This window comes from Talaromyces atroroseus (assembly GCF_001907595.1).
Source record: "Talaromyces atroroseus strain IBT 11181 chromosome Unknown scaffold_3, whole genome shotgun sequence".
NCBI lineage: Eukaryota > Fungi > Ascomycota > Eurotiomycetes > Eurotiales > Trichocomaceae > Talaromyces > Talaromyces atroroseus.
Window position 1 is genome coordinate 282,468 of NW_017971435.1, and position 14,883 is coordinate 297,350.

General features: G+C 47.0%; 5 protein-coding genes across 5 annotated transcripts; 1 reads left to right on the forward strand and 4 right to left on the reverse strand.

The window, feature by feature from the left end:
• Positions 1-329: 329 nt before the first annotated feature.
• Positions 330-3,020, reverse strand: UA08_03142 (hypothetical protein; the record flags this gene model as incomplete). Its single annotated transcript, XM_020266109.1, has 5 exons — positions 330-1,199; positions 1,270-1,781; positions 1,843-2,392; positions 2,451-2,680; positions 2,768-3,020. The coding sequence occupies 5 exons, from the start codon at positions 3,018-3,020 to the stop codon at positions 330-332; spliced, it is 2,415 nt and encodes an 804-aa protein (XP_020121552.1).
• A 953-nt stretch (positions 3,021-3,973) lies between these two features.
• Positions 3,974-5,351, reverse strand: UA08_03143 (Glycylpeptide N-tetradecanoyltransferase; the record flags this gene model as incomplete). Its single annotated transcript, XM_020266121.1, has 3 exons — positions 3,974-4,168; positions 4,228-5,005; positions 5,062-5,351. 3 exons carry the CDS (start codon positions 5,349-5,351, stop codon positions 3,974-3,976), a joined length of 1,263 nt encoding a protein of 420 aa, XP_020121545.1.
• A 3,672-nt stretch (positions 5,352-9,023) lies between these two features.
• On the forward strand, positions 9,024-10,161 carry UA08_03144 (hypothetical protein; the record flags this gene model as incomplete). The annotated part of the gene is made up of 4 exons (XM_020266132.1): positions 9,024-9,105; positions 9,186-9,351; positions 9,414-9,750; positions 9,856-10,161. 4 exons carry the CDS (start codon positions 9,024-9,026, stop codon positions 10,159-10,161), a joined length of 891 nt encoding a protein of 296 aa, XP_020121546.1.
• A 237-nt stretch (positions 10,162-10,398) lies between these two features.
• Positions 10,399-12,291, reverse strand: UA08_03145 (hypothetical protein; the record flags this gene model as incomplete). Its single annotated transcript, XM_020266143.1, has 7 exons — positions 10,399-10,660; positions 10,721-10,786; positions 10,848-11,000; positions 11,065-11,461; positions 11,524-11,694; positions 11,749-12,086; positions 12,149-12,291. The coding sequence occupies 7 exons, from the start codon at positions 12,289-12,291 to the stop codon at positions 10,399-10,401; spliced, it is 1,530 nt and encodes a 509-aa protein (XP_020121547.1).
• A 345-nt stretch (positions 12,292-12,636) lies between these two features.
• Positions 12,637-14,611, reverse strand: UA08_03146 (hypothetical protein; the record flags this gene model as incomplete). The annotated part of the gene is made up of 5 exons (XM_020266154.1): positions 12,637-12,978; positions 13,034-13,149; positions 13,209-13,695; positions 13,764-14,245; positions 14,302-14,611. The coding sequence occupies 5 exons, from the start codon at positions 14,609-14,611 to the stop codon at positions 12,637-12,639; spliced, it is 1,737 nt and encodes a 578-aa protein (XP_020121548.1).
• Positions 14,612-14,883: the final 272 nt, after the last annotated feature.

A 14,883-nucleotide genomic window follows, 5' to 3' on the forward strand; every position in this document is an offset into this window, starting at 1 on the left:
CTAGACTTGCCTAATGTCAACAAGTAAGGACTAATAAGCTCTAATATCTAATTATGGGCTTATATAGGTAACTAAATTTGATCAAGACCTAGGAAGGATCCAGTGGATTCCAGAGTAAGAATAAGGATTACTAAACCACTTCAATTGTAATAAGCGGTATATAAAAGCTTTCAAACTATAATAATCTGCGGGAAGATATGCCAAAAATTGAAATTGGAATGCACTCAGCATCACCTAATTGAACATTCTATAGGGGCATATTACTAAAGATTGTGTATAGCTAGTTCGGAAAATAGAAACGACCACCCGCCAAGAATTGAAGATAGCTATCACTGATTTCCTGGATTAACCATGCAGTAGTCGGTATTATGCTTCGACAAATCAGGATTTCCTGCCCAGTAAGGGAATGGATGAGCAGTGCCACTACCTCCTGCGACTGCGAAGGTGAGAATAAAGACCATAATCTGCGTGCCACCGTCCAACGCCGCGGAAATGAGATAGTTCCATTTAACGAAGAACTGGGGGTAGTACTTTCGGATGTACCACTGGAAGGCAAACGCAATGATGAAAAAGGTAGTGAAACCACTGTTAATACCGACGTAAAGATTGCCCATAAACCAGAGAATGATTGACGGGTTGAGATAACCCCAGATCTTGTTGCCGGTCACCTTGTACATAATGTATGCCGGAATCGGGACAATGAATCCTAGTAGGAACACGATGGTGACCCATTCATAACGCGCGCCGATACTAAACATTTTGGGTGCTATGCTCCAGGAGATGGCCATTGTATTGAAGATTTGGATGTTCTGTCCAGACCAGATACTAGTACCCTGAATAGATTCCAAGGCGGGTGTTTGTGCGGAGACAATGGTTTCCATCATAACCCAGTTCATCAGGGCTCCGACCAAACAGCCAATGATCTGGAGCACGAAAGTTATGCGTGGCGGCAAATGCGAATACTGCGCTAATCTCAAGTCCTTGGCTAAAAGCTGAGCCTGACTAGTGGCATTGTAGGTGAAGCAAGTGAAGTAAAAGTTGGCCAGTGGACGACCAGGGAACATGTAGCCAGCAAGCATTTGGAAGATCGGTTGCAAGTTGAAGCCAAATCCTGTCATTCCATATTGCGCACCGAAGAAGAGCGTAAAGATAAAAGTGAATACTGTTGCTAGCAGAAAGCCCCACCAGGGCAAAGTGGACTATAAAGTGATCAGCATAAATCAAAGAGAGAAAAAAAAAAGAATTAAAGATGCAACAAGAGGCACGTACTTTTAGGGCGTAAAGGCAACCAAGGCCAACAGCCCAGCAAATGACAATGACAAGAGTCCACCACCATAGAGGCACTTCTACGTACTTATTTCTCAGCATTAGCTTGTAGTGAGGGTCTAGTTCAGGGTCATTTTCCTTTCTCTGGAGCCTCTCCTCTGGAGTCTCTTGGTTCTGCCAGAAATAGAGTCCCTGCGCACTAAATAGCTTTCGAAGCTTGGCCGGGGATGCCCAGCTCCAGGCAGCCTTTAGGTCGTCCCAGTTCCACAGGAGCATGTATACAAACGTAGCCGTCATGCCCATGTTGGTAGTAATGAGGTAGGCTACATAGGTGGCCGTCAGATAGGGGAGACCCTCAGCGTCAAGTTTTTTGTGGTCAATCTCGAAGTCGTCATTCAATATGAGAGACTGGTTGTAGACGCTGAAGGAAGTCGATGTTGAGGCAGAGAGATTGAACATGTCCTGAGAGAGAAAGGGCAAACTCTTGGCCTCCCAGATGTTGCCGTAATATAGCCCTAGACTCGAACACAAATGAGTTAACAGCAAAAAGTACAGCGAGGATCTGGTATCACTGACCTATGAAAAGTGCGTAACAGCCAATGATTCCAATCATTGTATTGACAGTACTTTGGAGCGGATACCAGAGCGGATTGAAAAAGGGTGCGATATAGTTCCAGTCGAATGAGATGTTCAGCACGCCGAGGCCCTCATTTCCTGTTGCTCCGCCGAAGAAATTGGTGAAGAAGAGATTATGCTGGTCCGCAAGACAGAATATTGAGACGCCAATCAAGGTGGTGAAGATGTATTCAGGAAAGATCTCCCAGACAAAAATAGCAAGGAAAACAGCATACCAAACCCGCATCTTTCGCTTGGTTTCCCGTCGATCCTGATGAATTGTTTCGAGCAAACTGGAAACGGGAATCGTCATCGGCCAGATCATGTTCGTTGGGTGCACAATGACCTCGCGCAAGAGTCCAGCAACACCGAAGCCAATAAGCTGAGATGTCAGGACAATGAATATGCCAGCTGCTTTACTCGGATAACCTCCGTAGAAGAGATATTGAGCGGCGAGCGCCTCTGTAGCCAATGCAGACTGCGAAGCTGCGGATGACATAATGGTGATCGCCTAGGACTGCTGTTAGCATGTATAAACAAACAGAACCGGCTCTCGTCTGGCGACCTACTGCATGCTCCTTTGAGTTGAAGGGACCTGGATTCAAGTATCGAAGGATACCGCCATCGGTAATATGGAGACCGCCAATCTTCCAGTTGATCTCCGTCGGGATAAAAACCGCCATTAAATCACCCAGGATGTAAGCCCAAACGGTCAAGAAAATCAACGAGACGAAGATGGTCTGCGGTTTGAAATAGAAGATTTCCTGGAGGACAGAGCCGAAGACGGAAAGCCCTATGCCTGTACGGAGTAAGTAGGTAACCACAAACGAGATCACCTAGTTTATGCACAAGGATAATCTTTAAAGCAACTCATGGGCAAACTAACCAAGGAAAACCACGCGAAAGGTCACCACGGTCATATTCGGGTCATCGTTAACGTGGATAATCTTAGTTACGAGATCCTTCGCCGTTTCGACCTCGTTAGTAACGCCCTCCGCCATGCCATCGGACTCATATTTTCCACCCTGCTCTACATCTTGGTCACTGATGAAGGCACCATCCTTTTCGCTGACGCCTTTGGTCTCAGAACTTCCAGAAGTCGTTTCTGCCATCTTGACATCGAGCGAATCGGAAGCCATCTTGGGCCGGAAGCAACGATACAAGCCGCACAGCGCACGGAAGAACTAGCAATCTCATCATCGTGGGCTAACTGGGCTTTATAGGTAGTTAGCAAGCAGTCTGTTGCATTTCATTCACTAACGTTTGAGACTAACAACCAAATGCCGCTCTCGGAATCAGCCCCAGCTGTTATCTCAGGTAGTTGGGTTACATTGAAATCCTGCCAATAATATGCCAGGATTGACAGCTTTATCACTAGACCCAACAGTGTTCAGTCATACCACGAAGTAATAAGCTCTGCCATGTGAAGTTGCTCAATGCTTACATTCCTTAGCGCTTGCCACCTAAAGCTTGAGCGCCGGATACGAGATATGATTAGAGGCTAACAATTAACGTTGCAATGGAAATTACTCAAGTGGACTGGGGAACAACTGCAGAGAACCAACTGACCTTCCTCGCTGAGCTTAGTTGTACGGAGTAAGTTTTCCGTGGAGAAAATTTCGCCGCACAAATGTCCATAAACGGTATATAGTGCATCCTGGCGGGGCAAATCACGATATGCCTATGACTTATCACTGGCGAGGTTTCGTCAGGGTCCCCTGAAACGAGCCGCAGCCTACGGAGTAAGCTCCGCACCCGATTCCGAACTCCGCACGGAGAATTTCGTATAGTCATGCTACTAATAAACTCCGTACCTATCACGGAGTATCGTAAGCAACTAAAACTTGTAGAACGAATGGTTGGTAAGCTATTTGGTCGTTTGTTGGGCAATATGGGGACGCTCGGCAAAGGATGCCATTCGCCGTAGTATACCTTCCTAATTGGATAACGGACCAATTCATATTTGAATGTCTCGTAATCAATAAATTCAGGTTGGTTGTCTTAGATTCCGCTAGAACGTCTGCAGTTGACCGATTAGGCTAGAGTTAACCCTAAACTCCAAGCATTTACAAATGTATGTCAGCCTAACATTTCAAACAAGAACTATGCCTACCCCCCCTCGCCTCCCCATTAACGGGAGATTCTTCTCCTGAGCGTCGCGCACTGGAGGCATGCGGTAGTTAAACAGGTAGTAATTAAGCTCACCGCTTCCATTCATAAAACGGAGCTTTTCCAGGAAGAGGGCGTTATCTTGGAGATTGAGGGCATTGAAAACGTCGAAATCCGCCTAAGTATGAGTTTTAGTCCCACTTAATTTATGCATTCTACTTTGGTGGAGGAACTGACCTTCTTCGCTACGATGAGTGCGTCGTTGATGAGAATCTCTAAGCGGGCCTCCAGGCCATCTTCGGTAGATGAGAACGCCGATGCATAATAGTAAAGGTATGCAGTCCGGATCTTGTCGTGCTTCGAATGTGAAGTCACAGACGATTCCAAGGAGTAGAAAGAAAAGAAATCGGTGAGTTTCTGTGTCTGTGCATCCTCAACAACATATGACCAGACAACCTGCTCCACTCCCTTCTTCTCCTCATGGAACAGCCAATGTCTGATCTCGTCTTTTGTAAATTTCGGACTAACATCAAACCGTGCTAAGTACTGCTCCAACAGATGTTGAAGTGCATCAAGATCGCTTTCTCGCAGAGCTCGCAGGCCGGGTATCGATGTATTTCTTGGAAGATGATATTTTGCTACCTGACGGCCTGTGGTAGAATTCAAAGGTAGGAAAGCGAACCCAGCTTCATATAGCTTCAGCCAGTTTAAGGGACGATGGAAATATCGGTATGAAGCAATAGGGGTTGGCAGGACCACTGCTGCGGTGTATACAGCTTGATAGATACCCTTGAGATAACAACGGCGGGTAATCTCCTTGATCAAGAGTGGTGCCAGACGCTTGGAACGCAGTTTCTTGTGAATACAGAGGAAGTTGATTTCTACTACCTGGACCGTCTGGTCATGGGCACGAATCTTGGTAGGCACACCACTGATGAACGCCGTCAGTTTCTTAGACTTGGACGCGCGAACTCCAACATGCCATTCCTTTTGCCAACCGGGAGAGGTCAGGGCCCTAATTTCATTCATAAGCTGTTGTCCAGCGATTCTGTTTCATGAAGTGAGCCCTACCATCTGAGGAATGCTGGTGAGTAATTCAGCCGAAACTCGCCCTCGCCATCCTCAACGTAGTGCGTTGATAATAAATTATACAACTCTACAACGTTATTGTCCTCTGTCAAATCCAGAGTCACCCACTCGAAGCCATCTAGCAGTGGGTAAGGATCCTTAGGCGTTTCATCTGGATCGATGATTTTGATAGGTCCCTGTTGGATGTCGTCTTTGCCGTCAAATTTAGGCACTGGTTGGGTTTTCCAGAATTTGTAGGCTGCCATATTGTTGGTGGCTTCATTTGGCGACATTGTTGTGGGGTTGAAACTTTGAGACTTTTGAGTGGTCGGTGTCCAAACTGCAAAAATAAAATCGGATCAGGTTTTGGTGTCTGGACGTGTTGGTTTCAGATTAAGAGCGGCCAGGGAAAAATGACAGATCGAGTTAAAAATGCCGGCACCGTAGATTGTGTGCCGGACGGCAGCGACCCCGGCACGGAACAAGCCAATAAGCACGATTTAGGCGAATTTAAGACTAAGTAGTTGAGCCCTCGGAATGATAGGTCTAGCACAATTAGGCGTTTTTGCTATTTTGTCGTTCCAATGAGATCTCCGTGTAAAGAAGCCGCGCACGCTTCAACTTTTCCCATGGCAACCCTAAGCCCTAATTCGGAGCAGAGAATAGCTTCAAGTCGGAGCTTCGCTAGCTCAGGTGAGCACATTAGTTCCCCTTTTCAACATTTCTTTTGTAGTCCTGGATTGCGGTTTTACTACGTAAATCAATGCGAATCGTTTTGACAAACGTCGTTAAATATAAACACCCCCTTGCTATATATTTTTCATCTTCCCGTTAATCTTCAATATAGGAAGACACTGTGATTGCCAAAGCAAGGAGATAGACTCCCTGCCCCTGCTTCCGCCAGCTTGCTGAGCCCTGCGAGATTATGTAGGCAACCAAGCGCATCCCGAGCTGTCTGTATGCATTTTGTCCGTGTTGGGCTGCTTATCCCGATTCCTAATGGATCTACTTTCCCTGTACCACATCGACTTTTTGCAGTATATTCTGCGAAGTTCCCATCCGCACAGGCATAATAGTGACACTGCGGCCTCGAAGGCCGGCACGATGACATCTAAGAATCGTGTATGCGAACTACAAATCATAACATGAAGAGCAGAAGTGCCTTCCAGCAGATTAACTGGAGCCCTCGCTGGCCCTTGCTTGCTGTATTCTATTGGGATCTGCTTATACCTCGGAAGATGGTTGACTTGGTCTGGCTTTTGGAATACCACCAGCCTGATGTTCCAGTAGAGGTGCTCAAAGATAGCGTTGTGGAGCAATTGACGGTGCATAGGAAGTATGGGAAGAATCTTGTCTGGCTGCAGGGAAAACGCAGGCGGGAGGTTTTGTAGAAAGGTCTCGCAAAATGTCTCGTATAATCTTTTTACTATTACTGTGTCATGTACGAAATTTTTGCTGTACAATGACGTCTCCAGAATTAAGTGAACCGGAATCAAAGAACGCGTGCTGCAAAGAAACCCGACGCATTGGCTCCAATATCAACACCAGGCAGGAGACGCATCTAAGGCATAATGTTCTCACTTAGACTCTCCGGTGAGAATGATATATTATTGAGGCGTCTCGTCAAACAACTATTTGTTCCACTTAGCATACTTTGAAGATTAAAACCATGTCATAAATTCAAAACCAAAAATAAGTAAGTAGTCCATACCTATGTGATATATAGAGTTTACAAAACGCCCAACGGGTCATCTCCTTTTCTAACTCATCTTCACTTCTGGATCAGATGATAACATCCCTATGTAAGCCAATTTGTTCTAAGATACGACTACCACAGCTAAGCACTTTCCAAAAACCATTCATTCGGCCTGTGCAAAGAGACCCCAAACCGGCCAAGAGGATGTGCAGTACACATGTCAAGAAACCTTGCGTATCGAGACAAGTAGATCCTGGATCAAGGGTGATGACCACACCTTCACACGGCTTCCGGATGCCTACTAGGGCTACCCTTTGATGCTGTCAATAGTATATATGAAAGACGGAATGGATTGCGAAGCGTAGCTACATATACGTAGACTCCAGCCAGAGACGAGGGGTAGACACTTTCTCCGCGCGGGCTGGACATGCCGGAATAATTCACTCTGTGCTCGTTATCATTACGCGCCGCCTGGTCGTCAACACCACCTTTTTCTCGGCCGGTGTCTGCGGGCTAATAAGTTCATGCGGCTGCGAAAAGTAATAGACGCAGCGCCGCAGCGGGTGCACCTGTCGCAGGGATACTGGCGGTTGCACTGAAGCCGAGAAGGTCAGTTCACCCATCCATAGACTCGCAGGTGAGGGATCATTCAAAGACCCTACTCTCTGCTTTCCTGTGTCACAGGAGACACATGAAAAGACCTCGCGCACTCGCTTGCTTGACTGCATAGCTGGGGACTCAGAGTGTTTTTATTAAGAGTACGGTGTTTGTCGTGATTTATATACATATCGTTGTTTGGAATCGGACAAAGACGCGATCGGGGCGGCTGCCCTCTGATTGGCCCCGATGTATCTAGGTAGTTCATCGCTAGACTTGAACGGTTCAAGGGTTTTTGTGATGAGTCTCTATTCTCTTCAATTGCAGTTGAATTGCCATGTGCGATTAAACTGGTGAGTAAGATGTTGAGCCCGTTTTCATAACGCAAGGTAATCAGGAGGAGGCTCAGGGGCCATTAGAGAGAAAAGGACCAGCGTGTTTGAACATATCGATTAGCATAACTTCAAATCATTAGATATGAAAAAGTTATGAACTGGTTAACACTGGGAGCATCCATAACTCGTGTGCAAGCATCTTGCTGATCGATCCTCGTTGTGTATAGGTAGTATGCAAGGATTACCAAGATGATAACCATTGGTTCGTGCTCGTCATCATTAACACTCTGCAGTCACCTTCTAGTTGTAGTTAGACAATGCTTATTTCAGTCTAAAGCTTTTTTCTTACGGCTTCATATTTACGAACTACTCGGCGCTCATAGATATGTTCATTGGGCTAGGCTTTTTTCGTATGGAGTCTTGGACACTCATGCTTATAGGCTAACGCTCATTGGAATTTATTGCTTTAACTTGCTACAAAAGTAATGTAACTATTTGTGCGCAGTTTTCATAATTATTTTCCACCTAACAGCTGATTTGCTGCCAGTTTCAGTTGGCGCCAGAATTGGCCCCCACGATCACATGCTAAAAAGTGCCTGCGATACTTCCGTCGGCATTGATAGGCGTGATTGTTCGAACGACACCAAGCACAGTGTTTCACATCCTATTTTGCGAGTTGCGATGATAGGATAGCGGCATCGCTATAGGAACGTCACACTATTGCCTACTTCGTACTCACTCAGCTTGATCTCCTGCATGGATAGTCCAAATCGGCAATGGATCGGGCCGAGCTCATATTACCACTTTTCTATAGACGAGAAGGATGGAAGAAAATAAAAATGAAAAGGAGAGGGAAAAAAAAATAAGAAAGGGCTCTTACAGAAATTCGGAGACTCAAGACGACCTGCTAACTACGTACTAAACCTCGTAGTTGCTAGTGTCTACCTACTTTGTGCCGCAGTACATATTACGAATGCATGCGGTATTCCGAGTATCGATCGTCGTATTTAAGCAGTAGATGTATGCGGGATTTGTGGATTTACATGTCCCGACTACTACCCTACAAAGGATCTTCAGGAAAATGCCGTTTACAGTTTAAGGCTTGCATTGGCTAAAGAATCGGGAAATCTCCGAGAGGAACTTTTGGGTCTCTGCAAAGCTTTGGGAGTGACAGCTGCTGATTGGAATATAAAATGGGTGCTGCCCAGCCATGCTTGCATGAGAAACATAGTTGGACAGGCAGCTGAAAACGCAGCGAATACACAGCCGCGGTATTCCAGCTGCTTTCTGCATATCCACTTCCATCGACCTGGGTGATTATCTAGGTAATAGGAAAGATGAAGTTTCCTACTGCAGTTGGTGCAGCAGCCCTGCTGGCGTTGCCTGTCACGGCCGCTCCTCAGCCAGTCAGTCGTCGTAGTAAGTAATTCTTTTTTTGTTTACTTTTTCTATTCCTCTCTTGATCTCTCTCTGGCTTAACTAACTTGTCTACGCAATAGCAATTTCCACATCTGTTTTAGATGAAATAGATCTGTTTGCCCAATTCAGTGCCGCAGCATACTGCTCAGCCAACCTCAACACCACTGGCACAGCATTGGCATGTGATGTGGGCAATTGTCCTCTAGTTGAAGCATCTGACACTACAATTCTCTACAATTTCGACGAGTGAGCGACATCTGCCACTACCGGGCATATAATAATTCACAGACTAACCAATGTAAATCTAGCACCAATTCATTTGGAGACACCACCGGCTACATTGCAGTCGATACAACACATAAACTTATTATTCTTTCTTTTCGCGGAAGCTCTGATCTGAGCAATTGGATTGCCGATATCGACTTTCCTCTCACTGATGCCAGTGACATCTGCTCGGGATGTAAGTTCCACGAGGGTTTCTGGGATGCCTGGGAAACTGTAGCCAGCAATATTACAGCGCAGATCGAGTCTGCTTTAAGCACTTACCCCGGTTACACGCTTGTTTCAACGGGTCATAGTCTTGGGGCTGCATTAGCAGCCATTGCAGCGACTGTCTTTCGCGTTTCAGGCTATACGGTTGAATTGGTACGTTTGCATATCCGTTTGCTTTTATCTCCCCCCACCTTTTGTTTCTCAAACACCTACCTAAGTAGGTAGGTATACAATAAAACATATTGACAGTAACTCCAGTACAACTACGGTCAACCTCGTATCGGCAACCTAGCCCTGGCAGACTTTATCACTACCGAAGACATGGGAAGCAACTACCGCGTCACTCACACAGACGACCCAGTTCCCAAATTGCCTCCAGAACTCCTGGGCTTTGCTCATTTCAGTCCGGAATACTGGATTACGAGTGGTAATAATGTGACTGTAACCGACTACAACGTCACAGAAGTAATTGGCGTGAATTCTGCCGCTGGCAATGATGGTACTACCAACAGCAGCGTTTCGGCGCATTTGTTCTATACCATTTACATTTCTGCATGCTCTTAGAACTTTTAAAAGGCGGATTCCGTGACTTTCCAATCCATTGAGCATGTTGTGCATACTAGGATTCCATCGTGAATGCGGTTTCTATGGAGCATAGATATGCGGCCAACACAAATCCATCTAGTGTCTATGTCTAGGATTCAATATGTATATACATCCATGGATGTCACTCTTTCTGAAGTCATTGAATTGCACGTCAATCAAATTTTATTGCCGTGTAATCCGAAAGTTTCAGAGATATTATTTTTCTGATTCCCATTCAGACGATGGCAATCCGACTTCAGTAGAGTCTGTGCCTGTCTCGCTGGCAACTACAACTTGATTCTTTTTCTGTTTGGACTGGAAATACCACGACTGCAAGTTCAACGCAAGGACCTGTACCCATGCAACGCCTGCAAGGGCACATACAGCTGTCAGGGCATGACGATACAGAGGTGCATCCGAGGTACGGAAGATCTGTGAGCCAGATATTCCCGAGGCGTTGGCAGCCATGACAACCAGTCTGTATTTTCACACGGTTAGCCGTCTGAGTTGGTTATTAGATACAAGGATCCAAACTTACGCCATGGCGACACTACGTTCTTGGGGTGTCTTGCAATAGAATGAGAGCCAGCCGACATTCAACACACTATACGAAAAAAATATTAGGCCTTTTTGTTCAATATGAGATAGGGGATGGTGAATCTTACTGTACGCCGGCATAGAAAAGATCAGCCGCTACTATGACCCCATACCTGTGCCATCGAGAGGAATGGACTGATGTTCCTCGGAAGCAAGCGTATGTAATAACATTCCACGTAGCACCAAATAAAACTGCCGGTCCCCGGTGGCCGAACTTGTCACTACAATCCCAGAATGAGCTTATCGTTATGTCATATAAACACGGGAATCTCAGACACCACGTACCTTAGGTATGACAGAATCACCAATATGACCATGGAACAGTATACAGGAACAGAAGTCAGAGCATTTGCACGGACGGCACTAAATCCCAAGCTCTTGATCATGGTGGGAGTATACTGCGTCAAGCCCTGTACGGCCGACATCGAAACAAGCGTAATAAAGAAATGTTGAATCACTCGTGGTTGTCGAACGGTGTCGATGATATTTCTGCCGGTGATCTTGATGTGGCCGCGTGCCTTGCGAGGGTCATCAAGTAAGACGCGATGTTGGATAATGCGTGATTCTCGCTCTGTGAAGTAACTCCAACGGCCAAAAGAGGCCAGTGGGCGTCCATTGCCGACACGAGGCGGAAGGAGAAGGACAAAAACAGTGGCAGCGAAAATGGTGATGAGCCCCTCGACTGCATGGCCAAGTTAATTTGAGATTCTTCAATTTTGCGCATGACGAGCACCAAAAACATACCTAGGAAAATCCATTGCCAACCAGCGAGACCACCCTTGCCAGATAGTTTCAATAGCCCAGCTGAGATGAGACTGGTCGTGGCTCCAGCAAATATCTGCCCGAAAAAGAAAAAGGTGATGCGAAGACTAGTCTCATCCCTCTTGTACCATGTAGAAATGTAATATAGGGCACCTTCCATAACAGTAAGCTACATGACCTACACTTTCAGGATCCTCTTCGCCTTACCAGGAATAAATCCGCCCTCGAACAAGCCCAATAGAATTCTGGTAGCCAGGTATGCGGGATACGTCTTGACGAATGCCTGGAAAGTTGCGACCAATCCCCAGGCAAACAACTGGCCGGCCAACCACCTCTGGGGCCCGATACGTTGGAGAATGATATTTGAAGGAATCTCAGTGATGACGATACCGGCGGACAGGAGCTGGGTCCCAACATTGATCTGGTTCGTATCGATGCCCAGGTCTGTGGTGATGGTGGATGTCAAAGCGGCACTAATGTTGCCCCGGTCGAGCTGGAGGGCGAAGAAGGCGAGACCAAGAATGGGCAACAGGATAAAATCTGTTCTACAGAGTGCGATCAATGTCAGTACACGATATCCTCCAAGTCGCGAAATGGGGTCACTGACTTGTGCCGCACTGCAGCCTCCTCTCTCGGAGTCCAGTCCATCACAATGCCCTCCGCAGGTCCGGGGCCACTCTCGGCCGCGTCACCATCTGATAGAGGCTCCTCCTTGGTGTAGGAGCCTTTCAATTGCTCCTGGGTGCTCATTGTGAACGGTGCGAAATGAGACGAGACGTGGGAATGGCACTGAGAGAGATGGCATCTCCAGTGCTCCCCGTGCGCACTACATACTTTATATACTGATTACGATAGATGCTTATCAGTCTGCAGCTGCAAAATCGCATGTCGCGACAACACGGGCTGCTATGGCGCCATCGCGGCCCATTGACGTCGGCCAGCCTAGTGGAGCCATGCGACTTAGGGCTAGGGTTAGGGCTTCCGCCAGGTACGTCCTTTACTAGTCCGAGTAGTCCTCTGTATATGGTCGTAGAACAATAATTCTGAACTATTTTTTTTTTCCATACAAATTTCCTATTTCTCCCAACACATGTACTACGTCCAGACATCCCAGCTCAGGCCATCTCGATACACAAGCGGCTCCTGAGGCCCCTCCGCGTCAAGAATCTGGCCCAACTCGCAGCGATCAAAGGCAACTTTGGGCTGGAAGTTATAAAAGGCATCATACTCCGCGTGGAGTGCATCTCTGAGAGACACGACTGTCCCGTGGCGGTGTAGAACATCCCACGGCTTGATGCATGTGCGGCCCTTGCACGATTTCAACACCAAGAGTAGAGAATCAAGCCGCGAAACAATCTGCGAGAGGCCGTACTTGTGTATTAATGGACTGTAAACGTCCTGCTTGTCGTAGAGATTATTTATTTGATACGGATCGGTCTGCATTGGGATGTTAGAGTGCGTTGTTCCACGTTCTACAGAGATAGACCCTTACCGTCAGATCGTATAGCTCATGCTCGTTGGTACACCACACGGAGTAGTACAAGTCGAATCCGTCGCCAATCAAGCGAATCGACTTGTATGTATTGTTAGCAACAACCGGTGAATTGTCTATACCTAAGTCAGAACCATTCGTTCGGATTTCAAGTCTCAACACACATCCTACATACCTATGGAACCCTTCAGCCCTTCTAAATATGCGTGCCCCCAGTATTCAACGGTAACGTGTTCGTGTCGCGTGCTATTAGAGTTCGGCGCAATGGGCATGGGTGTTCCATCAAAATCATCCCGTAACGGAATGCCGGCAAGCTCGAACAAGGTAGGCGCAATATCAATATGTGTTGTGACGGCTTCCTGCACTCTACCCTGTGGAATGCCAGGCCCCCGAATAAAAAAGGGCACTCGAATATCCTCTTCAAAGCCGCATGCCTTGCCTGGCGGGAGACGATGTTGGCCGATATGGTACCCGTTGTCAGAAGTGTAGATGATATACGTATTGTCCAATTGGTCACTTTCCTCAAGCCTAGTGACCAAAGTATCGACTAATTCGTCCACTCCTTGCAATGCACGCAGACGTTGGCGATAAAAGTGATCATTGTATGCAACAGTCGACTGATCCTGTCGAGGGAGGTCACGAACCCAGCTTACTCCATTCGGCTAGTGGTTTGTTAGCGAGACGCGATTGAAAAAACAAAACAAGAAGTTTGAATGACAACATGTCTTACTTCAACTGGATTGAAATGGTCGGTGCGTGGCACTCTTACGTCCTTGAAGAGATGTCTATGACGATCCAACGGAATCGGTTCGGTCATGACTGTCGGGGCACCACCGCCGTGTAACGCGCCTCCATCGATATTGGCGTGTGGTGCAATGGGTGCGATGACCAAAAAGAACGGCTGCTCGGCTACCAATCCATCGTTCAAGAAGCCGAGTGCCTTCTCCGTGATTACCTCGGTGGTATGGCGGCCCTCGTAACTCACAGGGGGCTCATGGTTTCTCTGATAGGTGGAATTAAGATAAGAGTAAGTGAACGGGTCCAGAAGGAAGTCGGACCCATTAAAGCCGTTCACATGGGGTTGGTTATAATTCTCAACAGTATGGGTGTTGAACAGTTTCCCTGTGTAAAACGTGTTGTACCCGGCGTCCTGCAGCCAAACAGGCAGGAAATTCTCGTTGAAGCCACGGTCCACGAATTTAGGATAGCCGCCTGGAGCGTACATCAGCCATGTTTATCGACTAGCGCTCTGCATGACATATACATACCATATGGCGGGCTAACATCCGTGACGTTGGTGTTGTGCGCCTGCTGCCCGGTCCATAAACTTACGCGCGACGGGCAGCACAGGGCGGTGGTGACAAAATGGTTTTTGAAAAAAGTACCTTTACTTTGCAAATGCGTCTGGATCAGAGGCGTGTATTTGACAGAGTCCAGCTCGAGGTCCTGGTCGTCGGTTATGACGAAGATGAAATTGGGCTGACTCTGTTCCGGATGAGTGCCGAGGACCTGCTGGAGTCCAGTCGCTGCAATAGCAGTGCTCGACAGCACGCTCAGCATCACCGCTACAAGCTTCATGATATCAGGACCCTCAAGTAGGGCGATTGCAGTAATTTCCTTACACAGATATCTCTCGGAGGATTTTTTGATTGTATCGCCAATCGTGAAAAGATGCGCGACTATCTTAGCGTGTTTTATGGAGAGTAGTTAGGGCTTGGTCGGGCGGACAATGCAAACCACTTGTGCAGATCCGATTCCTGTGAGATATCTCGACGCATTCAAGCTATTTTATTTTGCGATCCTCATGATGTTCAAATTGAGTCGAGTTACTCGAGCATGGAATATAATAC